Source organism: Talpa europaea, assembly GCF_964194135.1.
Source record: "Talpa europaea genome assembly, chromosome: 6".
In the NCBI taxonomy this organism is placed as follows: Eukaryota; Metazoa; Chordata; class Mammalia; order Eulipotyphla; family Talpidae; genus Talpa; species Talpa europaea.
Window position 1 is genome coordinate 75271418 of NC_140072.1, and position 27675 is coordinate 75299092.

The 27675-nt window shown below is 37.7% G+C and overlaps 2 protein-coding genes across 3 annotated transcripts; one reads left to right on the top strand and one right to left on the bottom strand.

Moving 5' to 3' along the window:
• Positions 1-3434: 3434 nt before the first annotated feature.
• On the bottom strand, positions 3435-20336 carry SKA3 (spindle and kinetochore associated complex subunit 3; the record flags this gene model as incomplete). Its single annotated transcript, XM_084235360.1, has 8 exons — positions 20205-20336; positions 14571-14632; positions 14277-14442; positions 12087-12495; positions 8895-8980; positions 7538-7623; positions 4808-5011; positions 3435-3563 (listed from the first exon to the last, which is right to left on the bottom strand). Exons 1-8 carry the CDS (start codon positions 20305-20307, stop codon positions 3435-3437), a joined length of 1245 nt encoding a protein of 414 aa, XP_084091486.1. The 5' UTR covers positions 20308-20336.
• Positions 20337-20421: 85 nt separating this feature from the next.
• MRPL57 (mitochondrial ribosomal protein L57) lies at positions 20422-21139 on the top strand (the record flags this gene model as incomplete). 2 transcript variants are annotated; one of them, XM_084235362.1, is made up of 2 exons in its annotated part: positions 20511-20530; positions 20714-21139. In XM_084235362.1, the coding sequence occupies one exon, from the start codon at positions 20719-20721 to the stop codon at positions 21025-21027; it is 309 nt and encodes a 102-aa protein (XP_084091488.1). In that variant the 3' UTR covers positions 21028-21139. The 2 variants fall into 2 exon arrangements, with proteins under 2 accessions (XP_084091487.1, XP_084091488.1); XM_084235361.1 differs by having other exon boundaries at positions 20422-21139.
• Positions 21140-27675: the final 6536 nt, after the last annotated feature.

Consider the following 27675-nt stretch of genomic DNA (forward strand, 5'->3'; position numbering starts at 1 on the left):
AAAAACTGAGTTAAGTAGGTTTTTGATAAAAGGACATTTAAGCTGAGACCTGAAGCAGATCAGCTTAGATTAAATTTCAAATAACAAGAAAACTCACTAACTAAAGGGCTTCATGAATTTTTTTTTTAAAGATTTATTTATTTATTTATACAAGCACTGGGTACAGTCAGAAGCACAGGAGGGTGAGAGAATTCACCAGAGCCAGAGCAGGGAGCAGAGCAGGCAGAAGGACCGAAGTACACTGCTGAGGGGAGCAGTGGGCGGCAGGAGAGGTCTGCGCGCCATGTGGGACCCTCCTCTGGTGGCTGGGGAGCAGCTGGGGATCGAACCAGCACTGTAGAGGCCGCGGGCAGCTTCGCAACCCAGCGCTCAACTGCTGCGCCACCAGGGAGGCCCACTTCATGAATCTTAACAGAAAGGACATGAGCTAGACTTGGCTGGTTTAGGTCAGCTGGCTCACTGAAGGCAGGTCTCTCATTGAAGTTCACTGGGACGCTCCCTTCTTGGTTGGGAGACAGTGGCAAGCAGCTCCACATGTACATGTCTGTGTACCCAGAAGAGGAAAGTAGGACTTTTTGCCAACATTACCCACAGCCCCTAATTGGCTCTCACTAATGGGACCTAGATCACATGTCCATCACTGACTGTGCTCAGAGATTTGGATGCAGCTTGGTTGAGTCTGGAGCTGCACTATTAAGTTCAAGAAAAGTCAGAATATTGTTTCCCCTTAAAGGGTCAATAGTAGTAGGCAAAATGTCGGGTATGTACAGCATAAGAATGAGAGGTAATTAGCTAACCTGAGTAGGTGGGAAAAAGTATTCCAGGCAGAGAGCAGTGCATGAATCCTAAGGAATGAAGGGAAGAAAGGCTAAGTGTCCTGTGTGGTTAGAGTGCATGTAAGGGAAGGAGAAAGTACCCAGAGTCAATTCATACAAGGTCATGTAGACCTTATCAAGGCCCTTGGTTTTCATTTAAAAAGCAATGGAGACAGTAAAGGGGCTTTAAGCAAGAGAGACATGCTTGAAAGACCCTAACATTTGAAGCTTGGTAAGCTGATAGTTCTAGTAACAAATTAGATCACAGGAGGAAAGCAGTAAGAATCATTGAAAGAGAGGGTCTCCCTGGTGGCACAGCAGGTTGAGTGCAGCACTGTGAAGCTGTCTGCAGCCTCTGCAGCACAGTTTCAATTCCCAGCTGGCCAGGGAAATACCCACATGGCAAGGCAGACCTCTGGTGTCTCACCCGCTGCCCCCTTGAGCGGTGCTTTTGGTCCGTCTGCTTGTTCCGCTCCCCACTCTGGCTCTGGTGAATTCTCTCACCCTCCTGTGCCTCTGGCCTGTACCCCAGCCTTGTATAAATAAATCTTTGAAAAAGAATTATTGAGAGAAATACTGGACAAAGTGACTTTGAGGAGGCCATTATAAAATGAGTGGAGATACCAAACAGGCAATCAGAAATCATTATTTCCCTATCTTAAAAGATTTATTTTTGGTTCATGTCCCTCTCTAGTTGCACCATTTTCCTTCTCTCTTTAGTAAAACTGTCTAAAGAACTTTCTTACCTTTCTGTTTCCTCACCCCTTCTCTCCAGTCCATACAAATGTATCCCTAGCCTCAGTCAAAATTAATCAGTGTTGCCAATACCAGTTTTGCCAAATCTAAAATTCTTTTTACTTGGATTTTCAGCAAAATTGACAGAATTGATCACTCTCCTTAAAATGTTTTCTTCCTACTTTAATGCCTTCTCATTCTCCTTTGTTAGATTGCATTGCCTCTTTCCATCTTTTATAGTTAGAAGAACGTCAGGATTCAGTACTATCATCACTCTGAATATACTCCCTTCTTAAACAATTGCATCCACTCTATGGGTATATGAACATATAATTATGGTAAATAATTATATGAGGCTGACTAGAGCTTTACCTTGAAAAATAAAACCAAGTATCTTGAAAAGAATTTAACAAAATTATAATTATGCAATAGCTAGGATTAAATCAGTTTGTGGTAATTTTCTCATAAAATGAAAAGATCACAATATGGTCTTTCACATTTGACTTTCAAGACATAATCATAAAAAGGGTAATTTTTACTGCGTCCTATTTCCCAAACTGAGCCTTTGAAATACCTGGTGCTGATACTTGTCATATGTTTCTTCTCAAATTTCTCACTGGTCTGCACAATATACTGAGTTGTTATTTTCCCTAAGACATTAATCTGAAAAGTTCATCACGTTCATGAGCTTAACAAAATTATTTTCCAATTAGAGTGAATGGGGAAGTTCTGGGTGTGATTCCCAGGGAAGTCTGCAGTTGTCAGTAGTTCTAGAAGCACTCAGTTTGTCTCCTCTGGCCACAGCTGACAATCCACAGGAGGGCACCTGGTCCAGGAAGTCATGAGAACATTCCAGAGAGCCTAGCTCATGCTCTGGTGGTTGGTAAAGTTGAAGAGAGGAGTTCGGGGAGGTAAGCAGCCTTGTGGTGAATAGAACTGATTTGAAAGGATTAAACTCATATGAAGTAAAATGGCAGGAGTAAAAAGGGGAAAATACCTCCACACATCCTGAAAGCCTCCAACTGAGTGCCTGCCTCCAACTGAGACCTATTACCCTGCAGTTACCTATGTATACCTGTATATTCCCACCTTCTAAAATAAGCTGTCATTTAAAAGCATCCTATTAAAATGAAAGGTGCAAAAGGCTTTGCCATGAGTGGGGGCAGAAAAGCAGAGCTAGGATCAAAGAAGAAGCACAGTTCTATGGGGTAGCAATAACCACTCAGCCCCAAGAATATCAGGAATAACTTTATTTGAGTAGCAAACTAACATTTACAATTTTTAAATTATTTATCCTGCTTGCTAATATTTCTTAAATCACTGTTAGATTAGGCAGGGCAAATTTGAAGTCAATGAAACAGTAATTATAATTAAAATGGAATAACTGAACTATATGTCAATACTGTGATTAAACTATATCAAAGCTTAATTAAAAAGAACACTATGACATCAGTGTCCATGCTTATCTTCCCTATGGGCTGGTTTTTAAAAAGGGGGCAAGAAGTAGGAGGATGTGAGTGACAGTCCAGCTCTGCTTTCATCTTATTTTGAATGAATCTGCTGGAAGCTCTGCAAAAGGATACAAATAAAAATACCAATTACACAGAATTCATAACCATCAATAAAACAAATGACACAACGTTGTGCGTATATATTTTTATACTTAAAAAAAGTTGGGAACAGATTCCCAATGGTAACATCAAACTTGCTAGTATGGGGGTCTGAGATGCAGCGATCATAAGTGTTATATCAAAAAATAGCGACAGGTTGTTAACCTAAGTTGCCAAATGTTAGATTTAAATTAAATTTACAAAATTTTACTATTCAAGTGTTAATTTTAACTGTTCTCAACACACTTACTTTCTTTAGAAAGTATACTCACTTTCACCAGTTTTCTTTGTTGCCGACATCTTGGCTGCTTTGATCTTTATATTTAGTAAGGAGCACTTTGCTGGATGGCACAGCTTTAACTGCTACTGGAGTAGCTAGCTTTGAGTTGTATTTTGATAAAATCTAAAACAAAGCAAATTCCTTTTTATCAAGTCATATATGAAAAATGTAACAGGAATCTGCAGGTAAGGAAAGTCAAGGAAAATTAGAAGATGTAGGTTATTTGAAATAGTAGGAATTTCTTAGCAGCAGGGACAGATGTTTAACAGCAAAGAAAAGACGGAGATAGTAGAAATGTAACTTAGATGTGTAGGCTGATTTCTTAAGCCTTGTAAAAGGTACTGTGAAGGCTAATGGAAAGATGTAGCAATGCATTCGTGAGAGCAGATAAAGCCTTTACAAAGATGTGAAAGTAAGAGAAGTAACTACTCAAAGGAAAAATCATTAGTTATAAAAATTATAAAGAATCCAAAATATCTGCTATGACTTCTTCACATAATGCATTAAATACAAGATTTCCCTCTGTTTACCTAAAAATAAGGATCAACCACACCAAGTGGAAACAACATTTAACTACTAGAGACAGATGATGCACCTTCATTACTCAATTTGTATGCTCAAGGAAGCAGAAAAAAATAGATAAGGAAGGATAATAAATTTTTTGCTGTTATCTTTGGATGGGTCCATTCTAATAACATTTGGGTATTTTCCCTAGTAGTTTTATCTTCCTCATAGCTCTCCATAAGCTAGGAAGATTTCTAGAATGGTTATTAAGAATTCCATTTGCCTAGGCATAATTGCCAGACTCTAAAACTTCTATTTAGAGGGGTGGATGCTTCAGAGGGGTGGTTAATTAGCAAAGTTGGCAGTTATTAGCAGTGTGGTAAGTTATGTTGTACTAAAAAATCAGATATTCTATTTAAATCAGTGTTTCTCAAATGGAGGTTCAAGGCATATCAAGTTCAAGAAACTGATAGAAATTATTCGTGATACCCTATTCTGTAGAACTGTGGGATACATGACATTTCTGGTTTGCCAGCAACATCTACAATGGAAATCAGGGTCAACATGGCAATGAGGGTGAACAACTATTAAAAATATTATGTATTTCAGAACATAAATTTAAAGTGAAAATTCCCCTTGATGGCGTAAGTATGAAATCACTAGCTGTGCTCAGTTCAGAAGAATCTTTGCCAAATTGGTCCTGAGAAGGCCCTAACAGCTCAGAATTCAGCTTTTCTCAATACCCAAACCAGCTCAAAAATAAGTTAGTTTATACAGTTTCAGGTTTTTAATACAAGTATCTATTTCCAAAAGAATATATATATATATATATATATATATGAAAAATAGCCTGGAAAAATAACCTGCAGAACATCTTCTGGAATTGTAGTTACTTCTGGAGGTATAGGTGTTCTGAGAAGATTCTCATAAGAAGAAATTTTAGGAGATGAGGGAGCCGCAAAATTCTGAAAGCACTTGTCCGAATTTAAAAATAATGATGTACAGTCTTTCATTTCCAAATCATTTGATGAGCATTCTGTTTCTGATAATGGATCATTTGCGGATGCCTAATAGATAAAAAGTCATTAAATTATGGTGATTAAAAAATATGGTGATAAGTGAAAATCAAGTCAATTCTTCGTTCTGTTGTGATCACTAAGTAAATTCCAAAATGAACCTCTCTTCTAAGTACTACATAAAATTGAGAAAACAAACCAATGGCATATAGAGGACAAAAAGACCATCTCGATTACTTGGGCTGTCTTAACTAGAGCTTAATATGAAAACTAAGTGTACTTATCTGAACCGACTGAGATGGACTCACCCATTCATTCTCAGACAGCAGTAAATTTGACCATATAAGTCGGCACATGGATGAGCAAAAGTGTTGCCACATGCCCTTCCTCCCAAGGAGAGAGCAGATCTGAGATAAGCTAAGCATGCCATTCATTCATGCTAAGACCAACTGGGGAAGTTACCCCATCTCCTGAGGATTGGAGTTAAGAGGGAGAATAACATCAACAGAGAGCCTTTTGGATGAAGAGGAACTTAAGGGGTGTACTGACTGTAAATGGGAAGTACAGCAAGCAGATAACCTGATACTTCAACTGATAGTCCAGCATTTTCCTCGTCTACAGGTGTAATGCCTAACATGGTAGCCACAAGCTATATAGAGTGATTTAAATTTAATTCCAATTAAAAATATTAAGGGCTTCCGTGGTGGTGCAGGGGTTAAAGACACAAGTCTATTAAGCTATCGCCAGCCACTGCTGCATGATTTCAATCCCCGGCCAGGGAGCTAACCCACATGGCACAACAGACCTCTCCTGTTTGGCCTGCTGCTCCCCTCAAAAGTGTATTTCAGTCAATCCATCTGTTCTGCTCCCCCCCGCCCCGGTGAATCCTCTCACCCTCCCTGCAACTCTTGCCTACATTCTAGCTCTTGTACACATAAATAAAATAAATCTTGGGCTTCCCTGGTGGCACAAAGGGTTGAACACAGCACTGTGAGGCTGTCTGCAGCCTCTGCAGAAAGAGTTTGATCCTTGGCAGACTAGGGAGCTACCCACATGGCGTGGTGAACCTCTCCTGTCTAGCCCACTGCTCCCTTCAGCACTGTTGATCTGCCTGTTCTGTTCCCCATTCTGTCTCTGGTGAGTCCTCTCACCCCCCTCCCCCAAGCCTCTGGCCTGTGCCCTGGTTCTTGTATGCATAGGTAAATGGATCTTAAAAAAAAAAAAAAGAGTAAAATAAATCTTTATAAAAAATACATTAAAAATTAGTTCTGAGCCACATTTTATGCTGAAAACAAGTAAATTAGTAGCTAATAAACTAGAATGCAGATTACAGAACATTTTCAGGGCAGAACATTCTTTTTTTAAAAAAAAAAAAAAAAAGATTTATTTATTTATTTATACAAGCACTGGGTACAGTCAGAAGCGCGGGAGGGTGAGAGAATGCACCAGAGTCAGAGCAGAGAGCAGAGCAGGCAGACTGACGAAGTACACTGCTGAGGGGAGCAGCGGGTGGCAGGAGAGATCTGCGCGCCATGTGGGACCCTCACCTGGTGGCCGGGGATCAAACCGGCACTGCAGGGGCTGCAGGCAGCCTTGCAACCCAGCACTCAACCGCTGCGCCACTGGGGAGGCCCAATAAACGGCAGAACATTCTAATGGACAGCTCAGTGTACTGCATCGTCTTGTGTTCACACTAACTTTAAAAAGGACTGAGGTTTTTTATTTATTTTTAAAGATTTATTTATACAAGAACTGGGGTACAGGACAGAGAAACAGGAGGGTTAGAGAATTCACCAGAGACAGAGTGGGGAACAGAACAGGCAGACTGACTGAAACACACTGCTGAGGGGAGCAGTGGGCAAGACAGGAGAGGTCTACTGCGCTATATGGGTATCTCCCTGGCCGGCTGGGAATCGAAACTGTGCTGCAGAAGCTGCAGATAGCTTCACAGTGCTACGCTCAACCTGCTGCACCACCGGGGAGGCCCTGAGGTTTTTGATTATAGTAAATTTGTTCAGTGAGAAAAATTTGAATTAAAGTAAGCACAAAAAAATCTCCCATATATCTATCATCCATGGATAATCACATTTTGGCATATTTATATCCATTCTTTTTCCTTAACATGTGAGTGTGTGTGTACATACACAGATATCATTTTCCATCATTAAATATTTCCTGAGAACACTTTTTTATGTATTGTTGTTCAAAACATATGATAGTTATATAACATCAGATCTTATGGATACCACTTGTATTTTGCATCTCATCCATCATCTGACATTTGGATTCTTTTCCATGTTTTGCTCTTATCAATAATGTTCTATTCTGTCACATCCTTATCTAAGGTATTTTGTCCCAACGTACCTTAGAATAAATTCTGAGACATGATTGGAGGGTATGAACAAATTTTAAACTCTTGATATGTGCTATTAAATTACCCTCCAGAAATATATTGTAAATACACTCATAAAGGCTATTATCAGTCTTAAATTTTTTAAAGCCCGGTTGAGTTGGGAAATAGTAGTGCATTTTGTCATTTGGAAAAAGGTTAGAGCTTTCAATTTTATGGAAATTTACCAAAGCTGTAATGTTCTTTGTAGAAGGAATTTTCAAACCAGGAGTGCAGAATGTAGGTACCAATGGGGAATTTGTATATTCAGCATCTAGAAGATACACGGGATGGTATAAAAAAATAAATATCTGAAAATAAAGTTGTAAGAATTTCAACTTTTAAATTATAATAATGATCAATAATGACAATAAATACATACATATCAATAACCAAATATTATTCATCTACAAAAAAAGATGAAATCTTGACATATGCAACAGATATGCAACAGATATCATATGATCTCACTCATAGATCATAAAGCAAATAAATATAAAAAAATACTTAAGAATCTGTCAACAGAACTGTGGTTAGTAGAAGGGAATAGGGAAAGGGGCATGGGTAAAATCAGCAATGGAGGCCAATGTATGATTTTAGATGGAAACTAGACTTTCGGTTGTGATCACAACATAGTATATACAATGTAAAGTTGTACACCTAAAACTTTGAAAAAAAAAAAAAACCAACAAAGATCCACAAGTGAACAAAAATTCCCATTCCACAAGTCACAAAGATTTTCTCTTTTATCATTTTCTAAAGTTCATAATCCATTGAGAACTTATTTCTGACCTATTTTTAAAAACTAGGCTACTCTTTGATATAATCATGTTCTCTTATGAGTTATAAGCTTACTATGAGTGAGTTTTATATTTTCACACTTATTTGTGACAGCAGCATTTAATTTAATGACATAATTTAACAAAATATAAGTCAGTGAAACTGGTACAAAAAGAACTTTTCTGAAAATACATTAAAAATTTGAAAAGAATAAGACAATTTCCTTTAAAAAGCTTGCCAATAAATCTGATAGGATTAGACTATAATTATAAAGAAACCATGAAACTCCAGAATTTTTTATTTCCTATCTTTCATGAAAACAAGACATGAAAATTTTCTTTAAGTTCTTGTACATTTTTTAAAAAATCAGAAATGTTAGCGGTGTATTGTGGTATTGTGATGTATTGTGGGTATGCTTTATGTAAGAAAGACAATATAGAGCTCTAATCAATAGACTATTAACTAAATGGGGGGGAAGTACTATTAGCTTTATATAAAAACCTAAGTGAATGAGTATGTTTTAAGTTAGTCTTAAAAAACAAGCAAGCTAAGAAATACTGAACATAGCAAGAGTATGAAAAACATGCGTGAAAATTATCTTTTTCTTGTACAAAATCATGATGATCCTGAATGGTTGTTAATTCAATGTTAGGAACTAACAAGATGCAGAAGGCTATTAGAGGGTCTAAGGTGACAGAATCATCTTTGTAAGACAAAGATAGTATGAAAAGAATAGTGAAAAGTAACTTGATATTTATACTTAACCGTTTTTTTCCAACCGTTGTACTATGAAGCCAGGTGTGGTAGTGAAATTATCATTGATTATTGGTTCTGTTTCCATGGTCTCATCCCTGGCATGATTCACATAGAAATTGTAGGGTTTAAAAACAAAGTTAATATTAAACCTCTGGAAAAAATTTAACCTTACTACAGATCACCAAGTCTACACTAATGTTGACAATTCTTTTCTGTGAAACAGAAATTCCATGGGGCAATTTGTTTTTAAATATACACCCATTGCTCAAAAAAGCTAAGAACTATTTTGTATTGATGGTTTTGACTAAGAAGTGGGTTAAGAACCTGATTGAGGGCCTCCCCGGCAGCGCAGCAGGTTGAGTGCTGCACTGTGAAACTATCCGCAGCCTTAGCAGTGCGGGTTTGATCCCAGCTGGCCAGCGAGAATCCCACATGGTGTGGCAGAATTCCCCTGTTGTGCCCGCTGCTCCCCTCAGCAATGTACTTCCGTCGTCTGCTTGCTCTGCTCCCTGCTCTGTCTCTGGCGAATCCTCTCACCCTCCCGTGCCTCTGGCCTGTACCCCAGCTCTTGTATAAAAATAAATAAATCTTTAAAAAAAAAAAACAAAAAATCCTGACTGAAAGTCCAAATTCAACTCATTAAATATAGGCATTATATAGTTCATGGATTCAAATCATAAAGTGGAATTTTACCATCAGTATTGATATAGATTAAGAACTCATTTTTTTTTAAGACTAAAACATAGGTCCATTCTGGGGTTTTATACTGTTTTACTTGCAATAGCTTATATGTTTTAATATCTAGGTCAAATACAGTTACTGTTACTTTTCATTATTTTCTTAGCTGTACTTAAATTTTATTCTTGCAAATAATTTTAGAATTGTTATTGTCAAATATCCCTCCATTCTCCAACTTAGAAAAAATAATTGAGGCTTGTTATAATTATATGACATTTTTAAATTTTTTAAATTATATCATTAAACATCTTAATAGCAGTCATTCTATTCAGTAATATATTATCTGTCTTTGTAACTCAGAAATATTTTCTGATTTTAATCATATCAGTCCTTCATCTAGGACTGGCATGAGTACTTTACTTTTTTGTTGCAAATTTGAATGGATTTTCCTACTACATTTACCAACTAGTTATTAGTATGGGAAAACATATTTTTAAAATGAGTATCTCAATGTATCTTATATGAGCTTCTTTCTTGAGCTTTCATTATTTCTAGATGTTTTAGATGTGACCTTCCTGAGTTGCCCAGGACAAAACATGGCCTAGAAATACAACACAGAAATGCTTATTTTTATTTCTGATCTATTTCTATAGTATATAAAACAGTATAAAACTCATCATTACATTGGCCAGAGCACCAAGAGTGATGTTGATGTTAAATGGTGATAGACAGCTTTATTAAGTTAGGTATTCTTATCGCTGTGTTAATGAAGTATCCTTCTACTTAGAGTTTAACTAAGTATTTGAGATGAAGAATGGGTATCAAATTCTGATCAAATTTCTTATTGGCATCTATTGAGCTCATCCTTTTTTTCTTATTCAATCACAGAAATAATATATTCTATGAGTTCTCAAATATTAAACTATTTTTGCATTCCTGGAATAAGCTTAATTTGAAATTGTCCATCATACTCTTAATATTATCGAATTTGTATTTTTTTAAAGATTTATTTATTTATACATACAAGAGCTGGGGTACAGGCCAGATATGCAGGTGGTGAGAAGATTCACCAGAGACAGAATGGGGAACAGAACAGGGAGATCTACTGAAATACATTGCTGAGGGGGCGAGACAGGAGAGGTCTACCTCACCATGTGGGTTTCTCTCTGGCTGGCCGGGGATTGACCTTGTGCTGTAGAGGCTGTGGATTGCTTCACAGCGTGGCGCTTAACCCCTTGTCCCACCAGGGAGGTCCTTGAATTTGTAATTAGGATTTTCACAACTGTAAAAATTTATATTCATAATGTAGGCTGAGTCATAGTTACCTTTTGTGTACTTTACCAATATTGTGTCGAATACATTAATCTCATAAACTAAACTGAAGAGTTTTGTGTCTTATTGAACTAGTAAGGAAATGGAATAGAGGAGGTTTGGTGAATCTGAAGGTCTCCAGGGGAGGTATTGGCATCTGCACTACAATGTGTATTTCCTCATCAGAAAAAGAACTGGTATAGAAAGGATGGAACAAGTACGTTCTCTGAAATTATGGAATAATTCATCCAGAAAATCACTCTGCCTAGAAACAACTTTTTCAGTTTTATTCTCTGAGATTTAGTGTATCCAGGTTTTCTACTCCAAGTTGATTTTGATAATTCTAAATTGTTTTAGAAATTATTTCATTCATCTGTGCTTTCCAAATTTCCCAATATTCCACCATTTAGCACTTATAATAGCTTAAAAAAATACAGCCCCTTAGTTCCTAGTTTTGTCATTTGCATTTGTTTAAATAACAACCATTTCTTAAATTTACCAATTCTATCCTTTTAAAAATCTTTTATGATGCCATTTTATATTTAGTGTTTATTTTGTTCTTTTTTTGCCAAAATTGTGGGAGGCTTTTTTCTGACTGAGTTGAATGTTTAACTTCTTTGCTAATATTCATAATTCTGAGAGATATGGATCTGATATGAGCTGTTTTCACTTACATGGTAACTCTTCAATCACCATTTCCACACTATCCTTCCCAATCTCTTTGATCTAGCATAAAATTCATCACTGAACTTTCAAATCATATTTAAATATTTTAGTTTAAGAGCACTTCTACAGGTACCTCAAAATCAACATATAAACATATCACCTCTACGTCCAGCTGTAGGTATTCCTATCTTCATTGTTTTCTTTACCATTTATACCAGGCAACAAAACAGATTTGTATGATATATCCAAGATCTCCTTCTTTTCCAAAGTCTCCATACCAAATCAATCACAAGTTCTTACTAATTTTACTCCCTTAATTTTATCCCCTCTTCTCAATCCCCCCAATACCTTCTTTTTCAGGTGCTACAGAATCTAACCTGAGGAGACCAATAGCCCATACTTTATTGTATTCTTACTTCCTTGAAATATGAAGTATCTGAAAATCTTTTAAAGATATTTTCAGCAACATATTTTTCCTAGAAAAAGTCAATAAATGCCAAAGATTTAGAAAATTAGATAAAATGTGCCTTTTAAGAAAGCTGTTACCTTTTTTCCTTCATATTTTTCAGTCCCATTGTGTAATCTTCATTTAAACACATAGTATATTCAGAGATACCAAAGTGTTCTAATTTTGGAGTCACACATTCAAAATCATCCATCTTTAAGGCACATTTTGGAGTTTTTGGTACTTTAACTAGTGATTGTGTAGAAGATGGAGTTAAATGTTTTGGCTCTTCCTTATGGTTGTTTACCACCTGCAGAGGGCTTGGCAAAGCTTGGGGTATCATGTACCGCTCAAGTCCAAAATCTGAAAGTTGTGGACTTCGTGGAGATTTCTCAGAAACAGAACTGCCTAAAATAGCAGGATCAGACAAATCATCCTTCACATCAGACTTCTTAACATTTTCATGCTCAGTAGACTCTGGTTTAAAGTCAGTGACTTCTTGTTCATCCACTGGGAGAAAAAAAAGAGGTCATATTCTGGTCACATATCAAACCAGGAAATCTTACATACTAAAATCACATAAGATATCTGCATTTGAAATGTCCCAAATGAGAAAAAGTTCTGACTTTCTCCTTATTCTTTAAAAGTTTTATTTCAATGGTCCCTTTAATAAATTTCTGATCTCATTTTGATGACACATTAGAGAAGGCAAGTAAACTATGTATTAAAAGATGGAAAAAGCAATAACCACCTTAATTTAAAGTCCAATTTCCTTACTATCTCAGTTAATGTGATTTACCAGTCTTAGTTTACTTGAAACTTTTCACTTAATTACATTAACTGCAGTGTGGAATTTAGTTAAGATCTAGATTTAACACAAAATATAATAGTTTTAGATTTTTAACTTATAAACACCTAAGTTAAATAGAAAAGACCAGGGCCTCCCTGGTGGTGCAAAGGTTAAGTCTCAGCACTATCTAGCTATCCCTAGCCACTGTAGCATGAGTTCAATCCCCGGCCAGGGAGACACCCACATGGCACAGCAGACCTCTCCTGTCTAGCCAGCTGCTCCCCTCAGCAGTGTATTTCAGTCAATCTGCCTGTTCTGCCACTCTGTCTCTGGTGAATCCTCTCACCCCCATACCTCTGGCCTATATCCCAGTTCCTGGATGTATAAATAAAATAAATCTTTAAAAAAAAAAAAAAAGAAAGAAAAGGCCACTACACAAAGACAAATTTCTATCCTTTCAACCTGGAACACTTGTATCAAAACCTAGTTGAAAGAAATAATAGAAGAGCATTAGAAAGACATGTAGTTTCTCAACCTTTAATAAGTTATTTCTGGCTTCAATCCCATATGCTTAAACCAACATACAGCACATTTCAGATGAAATGATTTACTAAAATCTTTCTTTCTCTCACAATTCTTTGCCATTTCCTAGGTATACTAATGGTTAATGAAATTGGTGTGGAACTGAAGTTGGGAGTCAACAAATCAAGGATATTACCGACAAAGCCAAGAAAGAACTTGAGAAGGAGCCTTTGGTATAAGACAATCGAAAGTCAAAAAGGAAAACAAAGACTGATGCCTACTGAAATTAGTCACTCAAGGTATAGGTGTGAAAATAACAACAGTCATTAACACTGGGTGTTGGTTAACACAGGCCAGGCACTGTTCTAAGAAAATTTTATCTCATTAACCCTTATATAATCTCAGGTACAGATATTATTAACATCTTCACTTTATAGATGAGAAACTTAAGTATAAGATTAGGTAACTGGTCAAAGATGATACAGCCATTAAGTGGTGAAATTAGAGATTTGAACTGAGGCAATTTAGACCCAAAAAATTTGAAACTTTAGAAACTACAACTATAGAAAGTTTAGAAACTACCCTTTATTAGAATTGTCAATTTATGTGGCCAAAAAATCATTCTATAGAAAAAAAAATTGAGAAATGAAAAAGCATGCTTTAAGATTGGCTTCTCGTTACCTACTGGCAAAGTGCACTAGAAGCTAAATATTCCTAAGTTATATAGATTTATACTGTTTTCTCCTTTCAACTAGTGTTGTGTTAGTTCTTATCTGGCATTTTAGAAAGAAGAGCAAGGGTTGTCTTCCTATTGCACATCTACTGCATTCAGCACACAGCAATTATTGAATAAATGATGATCAGAAATGATGATCATATAATGGCAGTGCCATGGCCAAGTCTACAGTAGACTTAGGTAATTATGCTGTCTTCTTTCTTTAATACTAAAACAAATGCGGTAAAATGAAAGTTATCACACCTGAAGTTTTCTTGGCACGTGGATTATATCCATACTTCTGGAAAAACTCTCTAATTTTCATGATATCCAATGAATTTTTTTTCATCAGTATTTTTGTTGCCTTTATGAAACCAATGTTTTCTTGACTTTCCAAACACACTTTATCAAGAAGAATACTGACATCATCCTTTTATGAGGAAAGAAAAGTATATTACAATTATAAAGAAAGAACATACATTACTATTTCTCTAATATTTGACTAAGCTTATTTAGATATTTTAGTTATTGCATAAAAGTGATAATATTGCAGGATACCTTTAGAATCTGGACTTCTGAACGAAGGTCATGTAAAATTCTCATTGGATAATCTTCAAAGTCTTCAATATGAATATTGAAAGGAAAAAGTACAATAAGGAAAAGGAGAAAAACAACAATTTAGTATATTTTTTTAAAATTAAACCCTTAGAGATACTTATTTATAATTTATGTCCTGTCAATCTCAAAGAAAAGTATTAAGGCCTTTCTTTAAAATATTCACATATATGTAACAGAGAAATACAGAAGTTGTTAAGAATATAGCTTGATAAACTGAACATACACACATAATCAACACTCAGATAAAAAAAAAAGGAAGGTGGAAGAGGAGAATGTAGGGAGGAAAGGAGTGGGGAAGGGAGAAAGAGGGATTTTTTAGCAATTTTTTCCTTTATAAGTACTTTTTGGTTCTTATGTTAAAAGTGTTTTGCCAACAATAACACTTATGTTTTCTTCTAAAAGCTTTATTGTTTTGCCTTTTGCATTTAGATACACCATCTAGCACTGACTTTTGTCTATGGCATTAAGTTAGGATCAAGATCCATTTTTTGTTTTACATATTTGTGTCCAAGTGACCTGGCACCACTTACTGAAAAGACATCATTTACCCTTGTGCTGTCACCTTTATTAATCACTTGGTCATATACAAGATGTTAAAGAAAATTTTAAAGGATTGTTATTTCTCTTTTCTAAAATATACCTGATTTGAAGACCTTCTTCCACCTATTAAAAGTTGACCAATTTTCATTACGGAAATACAAATCAATACCACAGTGATATCCAATGGAATGGCTACAATAAAACGGACAATAACAAATGTTGATGAGGCTGTGGAGAAATTGCAACTCACATTATTGGTGGAAACATACACATCCAGTTTGAAAAACAATTGGACAGTTCTGCACAAAGCTGCATGTGAGTATTTACAGTGTTATTCATAAAACCCCAACTGTGGAAACAACTCAAATCTCCATTACCAATGAATAAACAAAATGTGGTATATATATCCATATGATGAAATAAAAATAAGCAATAAAATGGGATGAAGTGCTGATACACATTATGACATGGATGAACCCTGCAACATTATGTTAAGTGAAATAAGTCAGTCACAAAGACTATATATTATGGTTCCATTTATATGAAATGTTGAAAATAGGACAATTTATAGTGACAGAAAGTTGACTAGTGGTTACATAAGGTTAATGTGGCAAGTGGCGATAGGATTACTGGGACTGGCTGTTTACAGGTAAAGGGATTTCTTTTGGAGGTGATGAAAATCTAAATTTATTGTGATGACAGTTGTACAACTCTGTGACTATACTAAATACCACTGAATTGCATTTTTTAAAAGATGAATTTTATGGTATTTGAATTACATCTCAACAAGTTAAAAAAATTAACCTAGTTTATGATTCATCACTATGATCATAAAAGGTGAAAATTTTTGGCAATGACTTTCTAATTATCACAATTCTGTACATTCTGTAATATATATGGGCTAGGAATTAAAAAAGTTATTTTATAAAACCAAAAGAAAGTTCAGAATTTGTGTACAGAGAATAATATATTGGTAAGAAGGTAAATTAGGACAAGTTTTGTGGAAAGCAATTCAGCTATCTATCAAGAATCCAAAAATATCAGTACAATTTTGTGTCTCTTATAGTAGCAATTATGTAAATAAAATGAAAGAAAAACAAAGCAACCCTAAAATTAAGAATGGTAGAAAGCCTACTAATATATTAATAGTGATGTCTTGTGATAGAGGACTTAGAGGAAATTTTTCTTCTTTTAATTTTCCACATCTCAAAGTATTTGTCACATACACGTATTTACAACCACAGGAACATTTTTAAATAGCTGGAAAACTAATCATAATGCAATTAAAGTAAAAAGAGTCTGTGTCCACAGGATGCAATATTTTAAAGTACAAATATGACATTTATAAAAGTGAAAATCTGAACTACTCTTGCAACAACCTGAAAAAATATCCCTAGTACAAAAACTAATGGTTTATATATAGTGGCTTGCTCTGTTTATGTACAAAAGACAGCACTAAGAACTAGTATTTGTGCTGGCGATATGAGTTATTTTGGAAAAATACAGACAACCATGGATCATTTGGAAAAGACAAAGTCTTTTACTGCAACCATGGATCATTTGGAAAAGACAAAGTCACTGCACAAGTAAAGAACTGTGCTAAATGGCAGTATTTTACAAGAAATTGTTTCACTTTGTTTATACTATGCTTTTACTGATAAGGACACATTATGTGTAATTTAAAAGCAATCTGTGTTGAAATGGTAATTAAAACCCTCCCCAAAAACAAAAGCCCTAGACCAGATGGATTTACAAATGAATTCTACCATTCAGAAACAAATTAGTGCCTAACCTTCATAAACTCTTTCAAAAACTTAAGAAGGAAGGGATAACACCAAACACATTCTATGAAGCCAACATTATACTAATACGAAAACCAAACAAGGACAGCACAAAGAAAGAAAACTACAGGCCAATCTCTCTAATGAACACAGATGCAAAAATCCTCAATAAAATGTTAGCTATGAGAATCCAACAACATATCCATAAGGTAATTAACCACCACCCAGTAGGATTTATTCCAGGGACACAAGGATGGTTCAACATCCGAAAATCAATCAATGAAATCCAACACATACAAAAAGAAATATAAAAATCATATGATAATATCAATAGATGCTGAGAAAGCTTTTGACAAAATATAACACTCATTTATGATAAAGGCTCTTGAAATTCTCGGGATACAAAGAACATACCTCAACATCATAAAGGCCATATATATGACAAGCCTATAGCCAATATTATTCTCAATGGCGAAAAGCTGAAAGCATTTCCATTACGATCTGGAACAAGACAAGGTTGTCCACTCTCACCACTGCTTTTCAATATGATACTGGAGGTCCTAGCCAGAGCAATAAGTAAGACAAGAAAAAGACATATAAGGAAACCAAACAGGCAAGGAAGAAGTCAAACTATCACTATTCGCAAATGATATGATAATATACATAGAGAACCCCAAAACACTTTACAGAAAAATTAATCAATCAGTTTAGTAAAGTAGCAGGATACAAAATAAACACACAAAAATCAGTAGCCTTCCTATACACAAACAATAAATCTAAAGAAGAAATCAAGAAAACCATCCCTTTTATGATTGAAACAAAAAAAAAAAATTAAATATTGGGATTAAACCTAACAAAAGAGGTAAAGGACCTAGACAAAGAAAACTATAAAACACTGTTAAAAGACATAGAAAAAGACACAAAGAAATAGAAAGACATCCCCTGCTCATGGATTGGAAGAATTAACATTATCAAATTGGCCATCCTACCAAAAGCAATTTACAGATTCAATGCTATTCCAATAAAAATTTCAATGACATTCTTCAAAGAAACAGAACAAATATTGATGAAATACATATGGAACCACCAAAAACCCCAAATAGCCAAAGTTCTCCTGAAAAAAAGAGAAGGGAATGGAGGCATCACATGCCCAGATTTCAAACTATACTACAAAGCCATAATAATCAAAACTGCATGGTATTGGAACACAGACACATGGACCAATGGACCTGAATAGAAAATCCAGAAACAAACCCACAGATTTACAGTCAACTAATCTTTGATAAAGGTGCAAAGAATATGCAATGGAGCGAGAAAAGTTTGTTCAATAAATGGTGCTGGGAAAACTGGGTTGCTACATGCAAAACAATGAAGCTTGACTACTACCTCACACCATGCACAAAAAACAACTCAAAATGGATTAAAGAACTAGACATAAGACCTGAAACCATAAAACATATAGAAGGAAATATAGACGAAACTCTACATGACATACACCTCAACAACATCTCTAAAGACTCATCACCCAAAGCAGTGATAGCAAAGGCAAAGATAAACAATGGGGACTACATCAAATTAAAGAGGTTCTGTACAACAAAAGAGACAATAACCAAAACAAAGAGACACCCCACTGACTGGAAGAAAATTTTTGCACACAACACTAATGATAAAGGACTGATGGCAAAAATCTACAAGGAGCTGACCAGACTCAACAAAAACAAAGTAAGGGCCTCCCCTGGTGGCGCAGGCGTTGAGGTCAGTGCCCTGAAGCTATCCACAGCCTCTGCAGCGCCGGTTAGATCCTGCCGGCTGGCGAGGGTCCCACATGGCAAGGCAGACCTCTCCTGTCTTGCTGGCTGCTCCCGTCAGCAGTGTATTTCGTCTGTCTGCCTGTTCTGTTCCCCGCTCTGTATCTGGTGAATCCTCTCACCCTCCTGCGCATCTGGCCTGTACCCGGGTTATTGTTAAAAAACAATAAAAAACAAAGTAAACAATCCAGTCAAAAAATGGGCAGCAGAGCTAAAAAGGAAGTTCTCCAAAGAGGAAATGCAAATGGCCAACAGACATAAGAAAAAATGTTCAGCATCACTTGTAATCAGGGAAATGCAAATCAAAACTACAATGAGATACCATCTTACACCAGTGAGAATGGCACATATTAAAAAGAACTAGCTACAACAAATGTTGGCGAGGATGTGGAGAGAAAGCAACTCTCCTGCACTGCTGGTGGGAGTGCAAACTGGTCCAACCACTATGGAGAGTTGTGTGGAGATTCCTCAACCTACTAAAGATAGAGCTTCCATAGGATCCAGCAATTCCACTCCTAGGTATTTACCCAAAGGACACAGAATCATTAATTCAAAAGGGCACCTACACGCCTATGTTTATAGCAGCACTATTTACAATAGCTAAGCTTTGGAAACAACCCAAATGCCCAAAAATAGATGACTGAATCAAGGAGATGTGGTACATATACACAATCGAGAAAGATAAACTTATGCAATTTGCAGCAACACGGATGGAGCTGGAAGGGGTCATGCTCAGCGAAATAAGCCAGAGAGAAAAAGAAAAATACCGCATGGTCTCACTCATAGCAGGAATTTAAAAAACCTAAATAAAGGATCAGGAAAAAGACTAATTATAATAAAGTAAAAATCAAAATCAACAAACAACTATAAACCAGAAACACACTATGGGGGAAAGGGGCGGGGGAAATTAGGGTCAAAATAAGGGGGTTGGAAATTGTATGGGGAATATAACCCAGATGAAAATACATACACTGTTAAAAAATGAAAATTGATGTAAAAAATATATAAAATAAAATAAATAAAAGCAATTTGTGTACATTTTTTAATCACTGAGTTTGTCAATTTAGGCTCTTATTCCTAAATGACAGTCCTTCTTCATAACATAACATTACTACTTTCATTACTTGAACAGAGCGTTGTGTTTAAGTAGAACTAATAGCAGGGGCAACACACTTACGAATGAACGAAAAGGTAGTATCCGCAGCCCCCAGCTTTTTGACAGGTGTAACACCCCCACCCCATATCTCTCTCGAAGCTCTCCCCGCCAGAGTAAAAAATATTTTCTGCAAACGATTACTGATGTTTAATTTTTTTTGTTAATGCCCTTTTTCTTTTTCTATTTGTTATGTATTTTTATTTGTTAATGCCCTTCTAATACACCGCACCCGAGGATGCGGGCGGGGTCCCAGCCGCCGCGAACCCCTTCGCCCGCCAGCCTCTCTCACCGTTTTCCTCTCGGTTCAGCGCTCGCTGCAGCCGGACGGTCTCGCTGTCTAGGGTGACGGCCAGAGACCGCAGTTTCCCGTGGAAGTTCCGAATCAGATCCATAGGGAAGATCCGAGAGCAGGACGGCAGGTTGAAGGAGACCCGCCGCTCGGGGTCACCGCCCGCCGTTACTTTGAATCTCTTCGCGCCGGAAGTAGCGTGATTCCGCGGAGTACCATGTCTTCTCGCGAGAGCGGGAGTCTCGCGAGAAGGGACGGGGCGGGCGCATTCTGGACGCGGTGTTGGCGCGAGCGCGGAGACTTGGGGCCGCTGGGGCTCGCGGCTGGTGAGTGCGCGGCTTCTTGTGACGCTCGGGGAGTCGACTCCTTGGGCTCCGACTTCCTTCGCGGCGGCGGGCGCGTTCTCGGGTGGCCCCGGGCGCGGGAGGTGCGTGGCAGGGGTGGGCTTGGCGCGCTCGCCGCGCCTCCCCGGGGCGCAGCTGGTGTCCACGGGCTCTGTCCGCCCGCAGGCGCCATGCTCCTCACCGCCCTCCTCTGCCGCAATCGCATTCCGGGCCGCCAGTGGATCGGGAAGCACCGGCGGCCGCGCGCCGTGTCTTTCATCGCCAAACAGAACATGATCCGGCGCCTGGAGATCGAGGCGGAGAATCACTACTGGCTGAGCATGCCGTACCTCACCGCCGAGCAGGAGCACGGCCACGCCGCGGCCCGCAGAGCAGCGGCCTTCCAGGCCATCAAAGCGGCCAGCACCTCCAAGTTTCCCCCACACAGATTCGTGGGAGACCAGCTCAGTCATCTCAATGTCACCAAGAAGTGGTCCTAATCCGGAGCCCCCGAGCTTCAGTCGCAGGACTGCCGTCTCTACCTGATCCTGAAACGGAAAATCTAATGTAGAAAACAGCCTTTGGACCAGAGTCTTACTGAACAGCAAACATGAGCGGAGTGTCTGCATATAGAGACTCTTGGGCTCCAGGCTCTAACATTTCAAATTCTAAACTGCTTTGTTCTGTTTTCTTCCCCCTCTCCTCCTAGAAAGATAACGAATTTCCTGGGTCACAGATGATTAATATTTTGGCTGAAAGCGGCAATAAAGCTACATACTGCTTTGGTATCTGTGCTTGAATGTGAGAAAACTTGGGCGTCTTTATGAGCTATATTACTTTGCTTACCGTCTAAGCAAATGAGAAACAGCTTTTTTAGTTAAGCATACTCCTAAAAATAGAATTTTCATTTGTAATTTGCTGTTACCAGTAGGTGTTTAAATGAAGAGTTTTAAGTCCATTCAGAATTGCTATGCGAAGATGTATTTTTTAAAACTTATTTATTGGATATCATTCACATGTACAACACACCAGTTGAAGATGTTTTTCATACAAACCTTTTTTTCTGAATATAAGTCAAGCACTTTACATGTTAAATACAATAATCCTATCAGAAACTTTTTTTTAAAGATTTATTTTTTATTTATACAATAGCTGGGGTACAAGCCAGAGGTGAGAGGATTCACCAGAGACAGTGGGGAGCAGAACAGGCAGACGGACCGAAGGCACTGCTGAGGGGAGCAGAGGGAAAGAGACAGGAGAGGTCTACTGCACCATGTGAATATCTCCCTGGCCTATGGGAAATCAAACCTATACTGCAAACTGTATGAGGCTGCAAACAGCTTCACAGCCATGTGCCAACAGGAAGGCACGACAGCAATTGCCTGTTAATCAGAAAATATTCACAATATATAAAAGAAAAATTAAATATCGTTACCCAGTGATAATACAGTCCTTGCATTTTTTTCTATCAGCTTTTTGCATGCACATACTTGCTGAAATTACATGAATGAATAGAATTTAGAACCAACAGCTAATTAAAGATCCTGGTGCATATTTGCCAAATGACTTTCCAGAAAGGTATTAAAACAGCAAGATTAATGAATGAGTGTGCCAGTCTTATTTGCCAGCATTGAGTCTTACTAAAAATACCACATTATTTATAGGATTCGTGTTATAATATCTACTACTAGTAGTTAGTCTGTGGTGCAGTGATTTTTTTTTTTTTTTTGCATTTAACAGAATGCCTGACACATGATAGTGAATATTTAACCAAACAACTATCTTAATATGTCTTGGTTTTTGTTGGTATAGAAATACTGGAATGCCTTTTTTTTTTTTAAATAGTACTTTCCTTGTTCTAACTTTTTTTTTTTTTTTGTAAGATTTACTTATTTATTTGTACAAGCACTGGGTACAGTTAGAAGCGAGGAAGGGTGAGAGAATTCACCAGAGCCAGAGCGGGGAGCAGAGCAGGCAGAAGGACCGAAGTACACTGCTGAGGGGAGCAGTGGGCAGCAGGAGAGGTCTGTGCGCCATGTGGGACCCTCTGGTGGCCGGGGAGCAGCCGGGGATCAAACCAGCGCTGCAGAGGGCTGCGGGCAGCTTAGCAACCCAGCGCTCAACCGCTGCGCCACCGAGGAGGCCCTGGAATGCTTTTTATTGCTCACAGATATGTCTGGGCATATGGGCAATTTGCCAGAAATGGTAATAACTGATATGTGTGTAAGAAAGTGAAACTTGAAATGTCAATTTCAATATTCCTTCATTTCCACAACTAACAGGAATTAAAGGAAGAATTCAGGATTAGGTTTCTCTTAAAGACCATATGGCAAACTAGCTGCTATAAGTAAAAATGGTAGCTTTGTTCTACACCATGGACAAGGCAATGCTGCTGAAACATGACTTTTCTTATTGAAACTAAAATTATTAGCCATTATAGAGCCAGCCTTTTTTACCAACAGGCAGAACTCATTGCCAATCAGAATTGTTCTTAGTCACATGTAATGAAGTTACATGTGCAACTTTAATAAATGCAACCTCTGTATTATAATACCTGACACAGTTGTTCACTTCTCCAAAGTTAGTGGAGGTTCTGCCATGAGCCAGACATGGTGCTATTGGTTGTTAACGTCAAGCAGTTGACTGTCTCATTGAATAAAATCCTCAGTAAGTAAGATAGTGTGATGATTCACTTCATGGATATAAGTGTATACAGTGTAATAAGAATCCATTGTAGGGGCCACTTATGGCAGGATAAGAGACAAGGAATAGGAGACTGAGTTCCCTGAGTGTTGGGATGAAATCTGTTTGCTTGCTCTGTCTTAGGCCCTCTTTAGAGCTTGGTACGTAGTAGGTGGTAAGCAAGTATTAATCAGATAACATTCAAAAAGAGTTACACTGCTGATAAAAATAGTTCCAAGAATTTAGATCTGACATCTCCCAGCTGAGAAAAACGGGGTACCTTGTAAAGATTTTCATCTGTGCACAGAGAACCCAAATTTGTTACTGAAATTGGGTGAGTTGCCTGCTGGGTACAGTGATGCGCTAGTGGACAGAGTTAAAAAGGAAGACTGACGTTTGGATGACGGCAGAGTGTGATACCAATATGGCATCAAGACCTAAAATTCCAAGGACTTCGTGACTAAATGAAAATGATTTTATTTATTTTGGTCAGGGTGGGTATGGGGATGTTTGAAATGTTTGGTTCATACTTGGGTGAATGTGTAATATATTATTATGAAATGATACATGGTAATTGCTTTGAAAATTATAAGGATATTTATTTAAGAAACTTACCGTAGTCTAAGTTACTACCTTTTAGTATTGAGTTCTCTTACTCTAAGGGATACACAGTAAAGAAAAGCATCTTATTAATCTAAAGAGGTTAATTTAAGGATTATGATTTTGACATGGAAGATTTTGCTTGAGGAATTCTTGAAATTTTGTTCTCTAAGAGTATTTAAAATGTTTCTATATGCAAAAAAACACTACCCAGAATTTTCTAGGAAAGCATTCTTGTGTATAGTCTTTCAAATTGAACAGTAAATAGAAAACATACTGTATGTGCTTGGAACACTTGAATTATTATCTTCAGACCTATTGTAGGGGCAGGAAGGGTACAATGCAGGATTTCTATAATCCGAGGAGACCTGGTAAAGGAGAGTCCTGGAGCCCTTGGTGGCTTTCTCAGGTTTTTATTGAGCTTTTACATGTATTGCAGCAACCAGGTACACAGCAGGCAGGGGTGCTGGGGGGCCACTCTGGGCTTCCCTGGCGTTCTTTCTCCCCTTTTCTCTCCTGCCTCTCTGCTGCTTCTGTTTCTCTTGGCAGGTATCTCAATGCTGAGTCATGGCCCACAGAAGAAAACAACACAGCTTACAACAATGTAACAACTGCAGGTGCCCCATTAGGGCAATCCTAATGGTGGGAGGGCAGTAAAGCCTGAAAACCATTTACCCTACAACATTACCTGCCAAAGTTCCTCCCTTCTGGTGGGATTGTTAGTCCAAGTCCATCCATCCGTTTTTTTCCCTACATCAGCACTGGCGGGCTGATTGAGGTCCTTTCTTCCCCGATGATTCTGCTGCCTCATTTGTCTCGGGCTGGTCCTCGCTGACTGTCTCCTCCACTCGAGGTCTCACCCCGCAGCTCCCGGACCTTGTTCACTTCCTGTGCTCCTGCAGCATCTTTAGCAATTTCCACAGTTCCTGGACTTTGGTCACTACCTGTGCTGCCGTGGCATGTCCAGCGTTGTCACATGCAGTCTGCTCCTCAATCCCTCCTGAGGTCTTTGGAGGGCTCCACACCTGTCTGCATTGAATCATCCTGCCAACGTACACCATTTGTAGTGACAGGATGCGCACAGAGCAGGTTATCTATGATTGGGCAGTCCAGACAGGTAAAGGAGAGGCCTGGAGCCCTCAGTGGCTTTCTCAGGTTTTATTGAGCTTTACATGCAGTGTGGCAAACAAGCACACGGCAGGCAGGGGTGTCAGGGGGGCCGGCAGGCCTCCAAGCCCCCGGCAAGTCTTCATTCAGGGCTTCTCTGGCCTTCTTTCTCCCCTTCTCTCTCCTGCCTCTCTCCTGCCTCTGCTTCTCTTGGTGAATATCTCAATACTGCAATCATGACCCACAAAAGTGAACAATGCAATTTATAACAATGTAACAAAATACAGGTGCCCCATCAGGCAGGGCAATCCTAATGGCAGGAGGGCAGGAAAGCCTGAGAAGCATTTACCCTACACCTATTAACGAAATTAAAATTTTTTAGTGAACAGGTATGAGGTGGAAATTAACCTGTGCATTTTTTGGAACTATCAAATCACAAGAAAACAGGAACTGGTATTCTCTGAACCACATCAGTATTTTATTTGGTTACAATTCCTGGTTTTGGTAAACTATACTAATTGAAAGCAGCGCGGGAAATGAGATGTGTGGATTCTCTGAAAGTTGAATACCTTTTTTTTCCTCAATGAAGCATCAATACTTTTTTCATTTTACCATTCAACAGAAACTCTGACAGTCCAGTTTATAAAACAGACTACATTTTATATAGTTCATACAGTTCATTTAAAAACAGAAAAGATTTCTTCATGACTTACCTTGAAATCGTTATTCAAGATATACACTATTCAGTTTGTGAATGTGCTGCACGTTTTTGGTCAAAGTACAATGCAAAGATCACCACCATCCTGCCAGGAAAAATATTTGCTGGTTGCCAAATAGAAGTTACAAACATCTAATTATATTAGAGATTTGATTCGGGTTAGAAGTTAGTATCATAGAGCTTTTGGTGTAGCTGATTTTATTTCATGTTTTTTAAACTTCTTTTTCATTGAAACAGTGCCTCTAAATGAAAGACAGGTGTATTGTAGCATTTGAATGTTTTGTACTCTTGAATTGGAGAAAAGGGAAGTTCTTACATACGTTTAGATCCTAGAACTCAAGAGATTTTGAAATTAGATGCTGTCATTTGTTTATTGTGTCATAATTGAATTGTCCTGCAGATTGTATTTGGGTTTGTCTGATTAATATACAGGAAACTTTGCAAGCACTCTCTTGATTGACAAAAGTGCTCAATAAGGATATTGGTGTAATAGAGTAGGTTATTATTATTTATTGAAAAACTATGTACTCTTATTTACATGGCACTGAATATGAAATTTTACTTGTTACTTTTAGTTCTTTCTACAACCTTGAAAACAAGTGCAGTTATTCCAGTTACCTGATGAGGAAACTAGAAGCTAACTGGTGTATCCAACATCTTGGCTTAAGAAGCGAAGATAGAGACTCATACAGCTCGTGGCACATTTTGTGCAGAGAACTGTTCTCTCCAGTAATTGATAAATAAAAAAAATTAAAAGTAATCTGACAGGCTGGCGTACATTATGGGAAGATCAATGACTTTTAACACAAATGACTTCACGTTGATGTTGAAAGAAGTTGGTTCCTCCTTGGGAGGCAGTGAGATGATATAGTTGCAATTACCATATGTAGACTTCAGAACTCTTCCAAATATCTAGTGGGTTGACTTTTATATTAGTATAGTATTGCATAGCTGTAGTTTCAGATGTATGTAATGCTACAATACAAAATTCATGTGTAAAGAGTTAATGAAGACAGGAAAAAATTACTGAGTTCAAAACATTAGAATAGAAAAAAGTACTTTTTAAAATTATTTCACTATACAGAAAAAGAAAGTAAACAGGCAATCAAATAAGGCAGTGGGACAAAGGAAAGGAAGAAGTGCTATTTTAAGAGTGAAATAGTTGTTTCATAGAGTTTTTACTCAAAAAAAGAAAACTTGGGGGAAAATCAGAAGAAGTCATTTAGAAGAAGGTGATACTGAAATAAGGGTAGTAAGCTACTCAAAGATAGCTAGTAGAGAAAATACTGGATAATTGGGGGAAAGTTTCCTTTAACATGAAATATTCCTATCACATATATTTCCAAAAGGGCAGGTTTATTACATTTAAAAAGGAAAGGAAAAGAAGGGACACTTGCACGGATACATGCAGGCAGAAAGTTGCAAAGGGAAAAGGTTTGTGAAAAGAAACAACCTGCATAGTCACAGACCAGCAGGAGAGCTGCCTCTGGAAGGGACAGATTTGTTAAAAGAGATGCCTGCATAGACACAGGCGGGCAGCATTGGGAGGAGAGCTGCCTGAAGTATTCATAACCTATGGTAATCACAAACCATCTATTTTAGGTCTGGATTTCCCAAGAAAAATGCTTATTACTCCCATTCATTCTGCAAACCTTTATGGCTATTTCTATAGACTAACATACTTATATCTTTTGATAGTGGGTAAACACTTAGACTTGAATTTGTGTTTTAGAATTTGATTTATGCTTAAGTTATGATTACTTTGATTGCAAGAAATTACACTTACATTAGTTGGTGATCCCTTGTATTATCCAGAAGTAAAATATATGTGATTGAAGTAAATTACATCTAATAAAATTGATTTAGATCACATCTGATATCTTACTTCTGGGTAATGTCAAGGAGAGCCAGCTGGCTTTGTTAGATCTAACTTACATACAAAATGATTCACCAAGGGGGCCTCCCTGGTGGCACAAAGGGTTAAAACACAATCTATGAAGCTAGTAGCAGCCACTACAACATGAGTTCGTCCCGGGCTGGT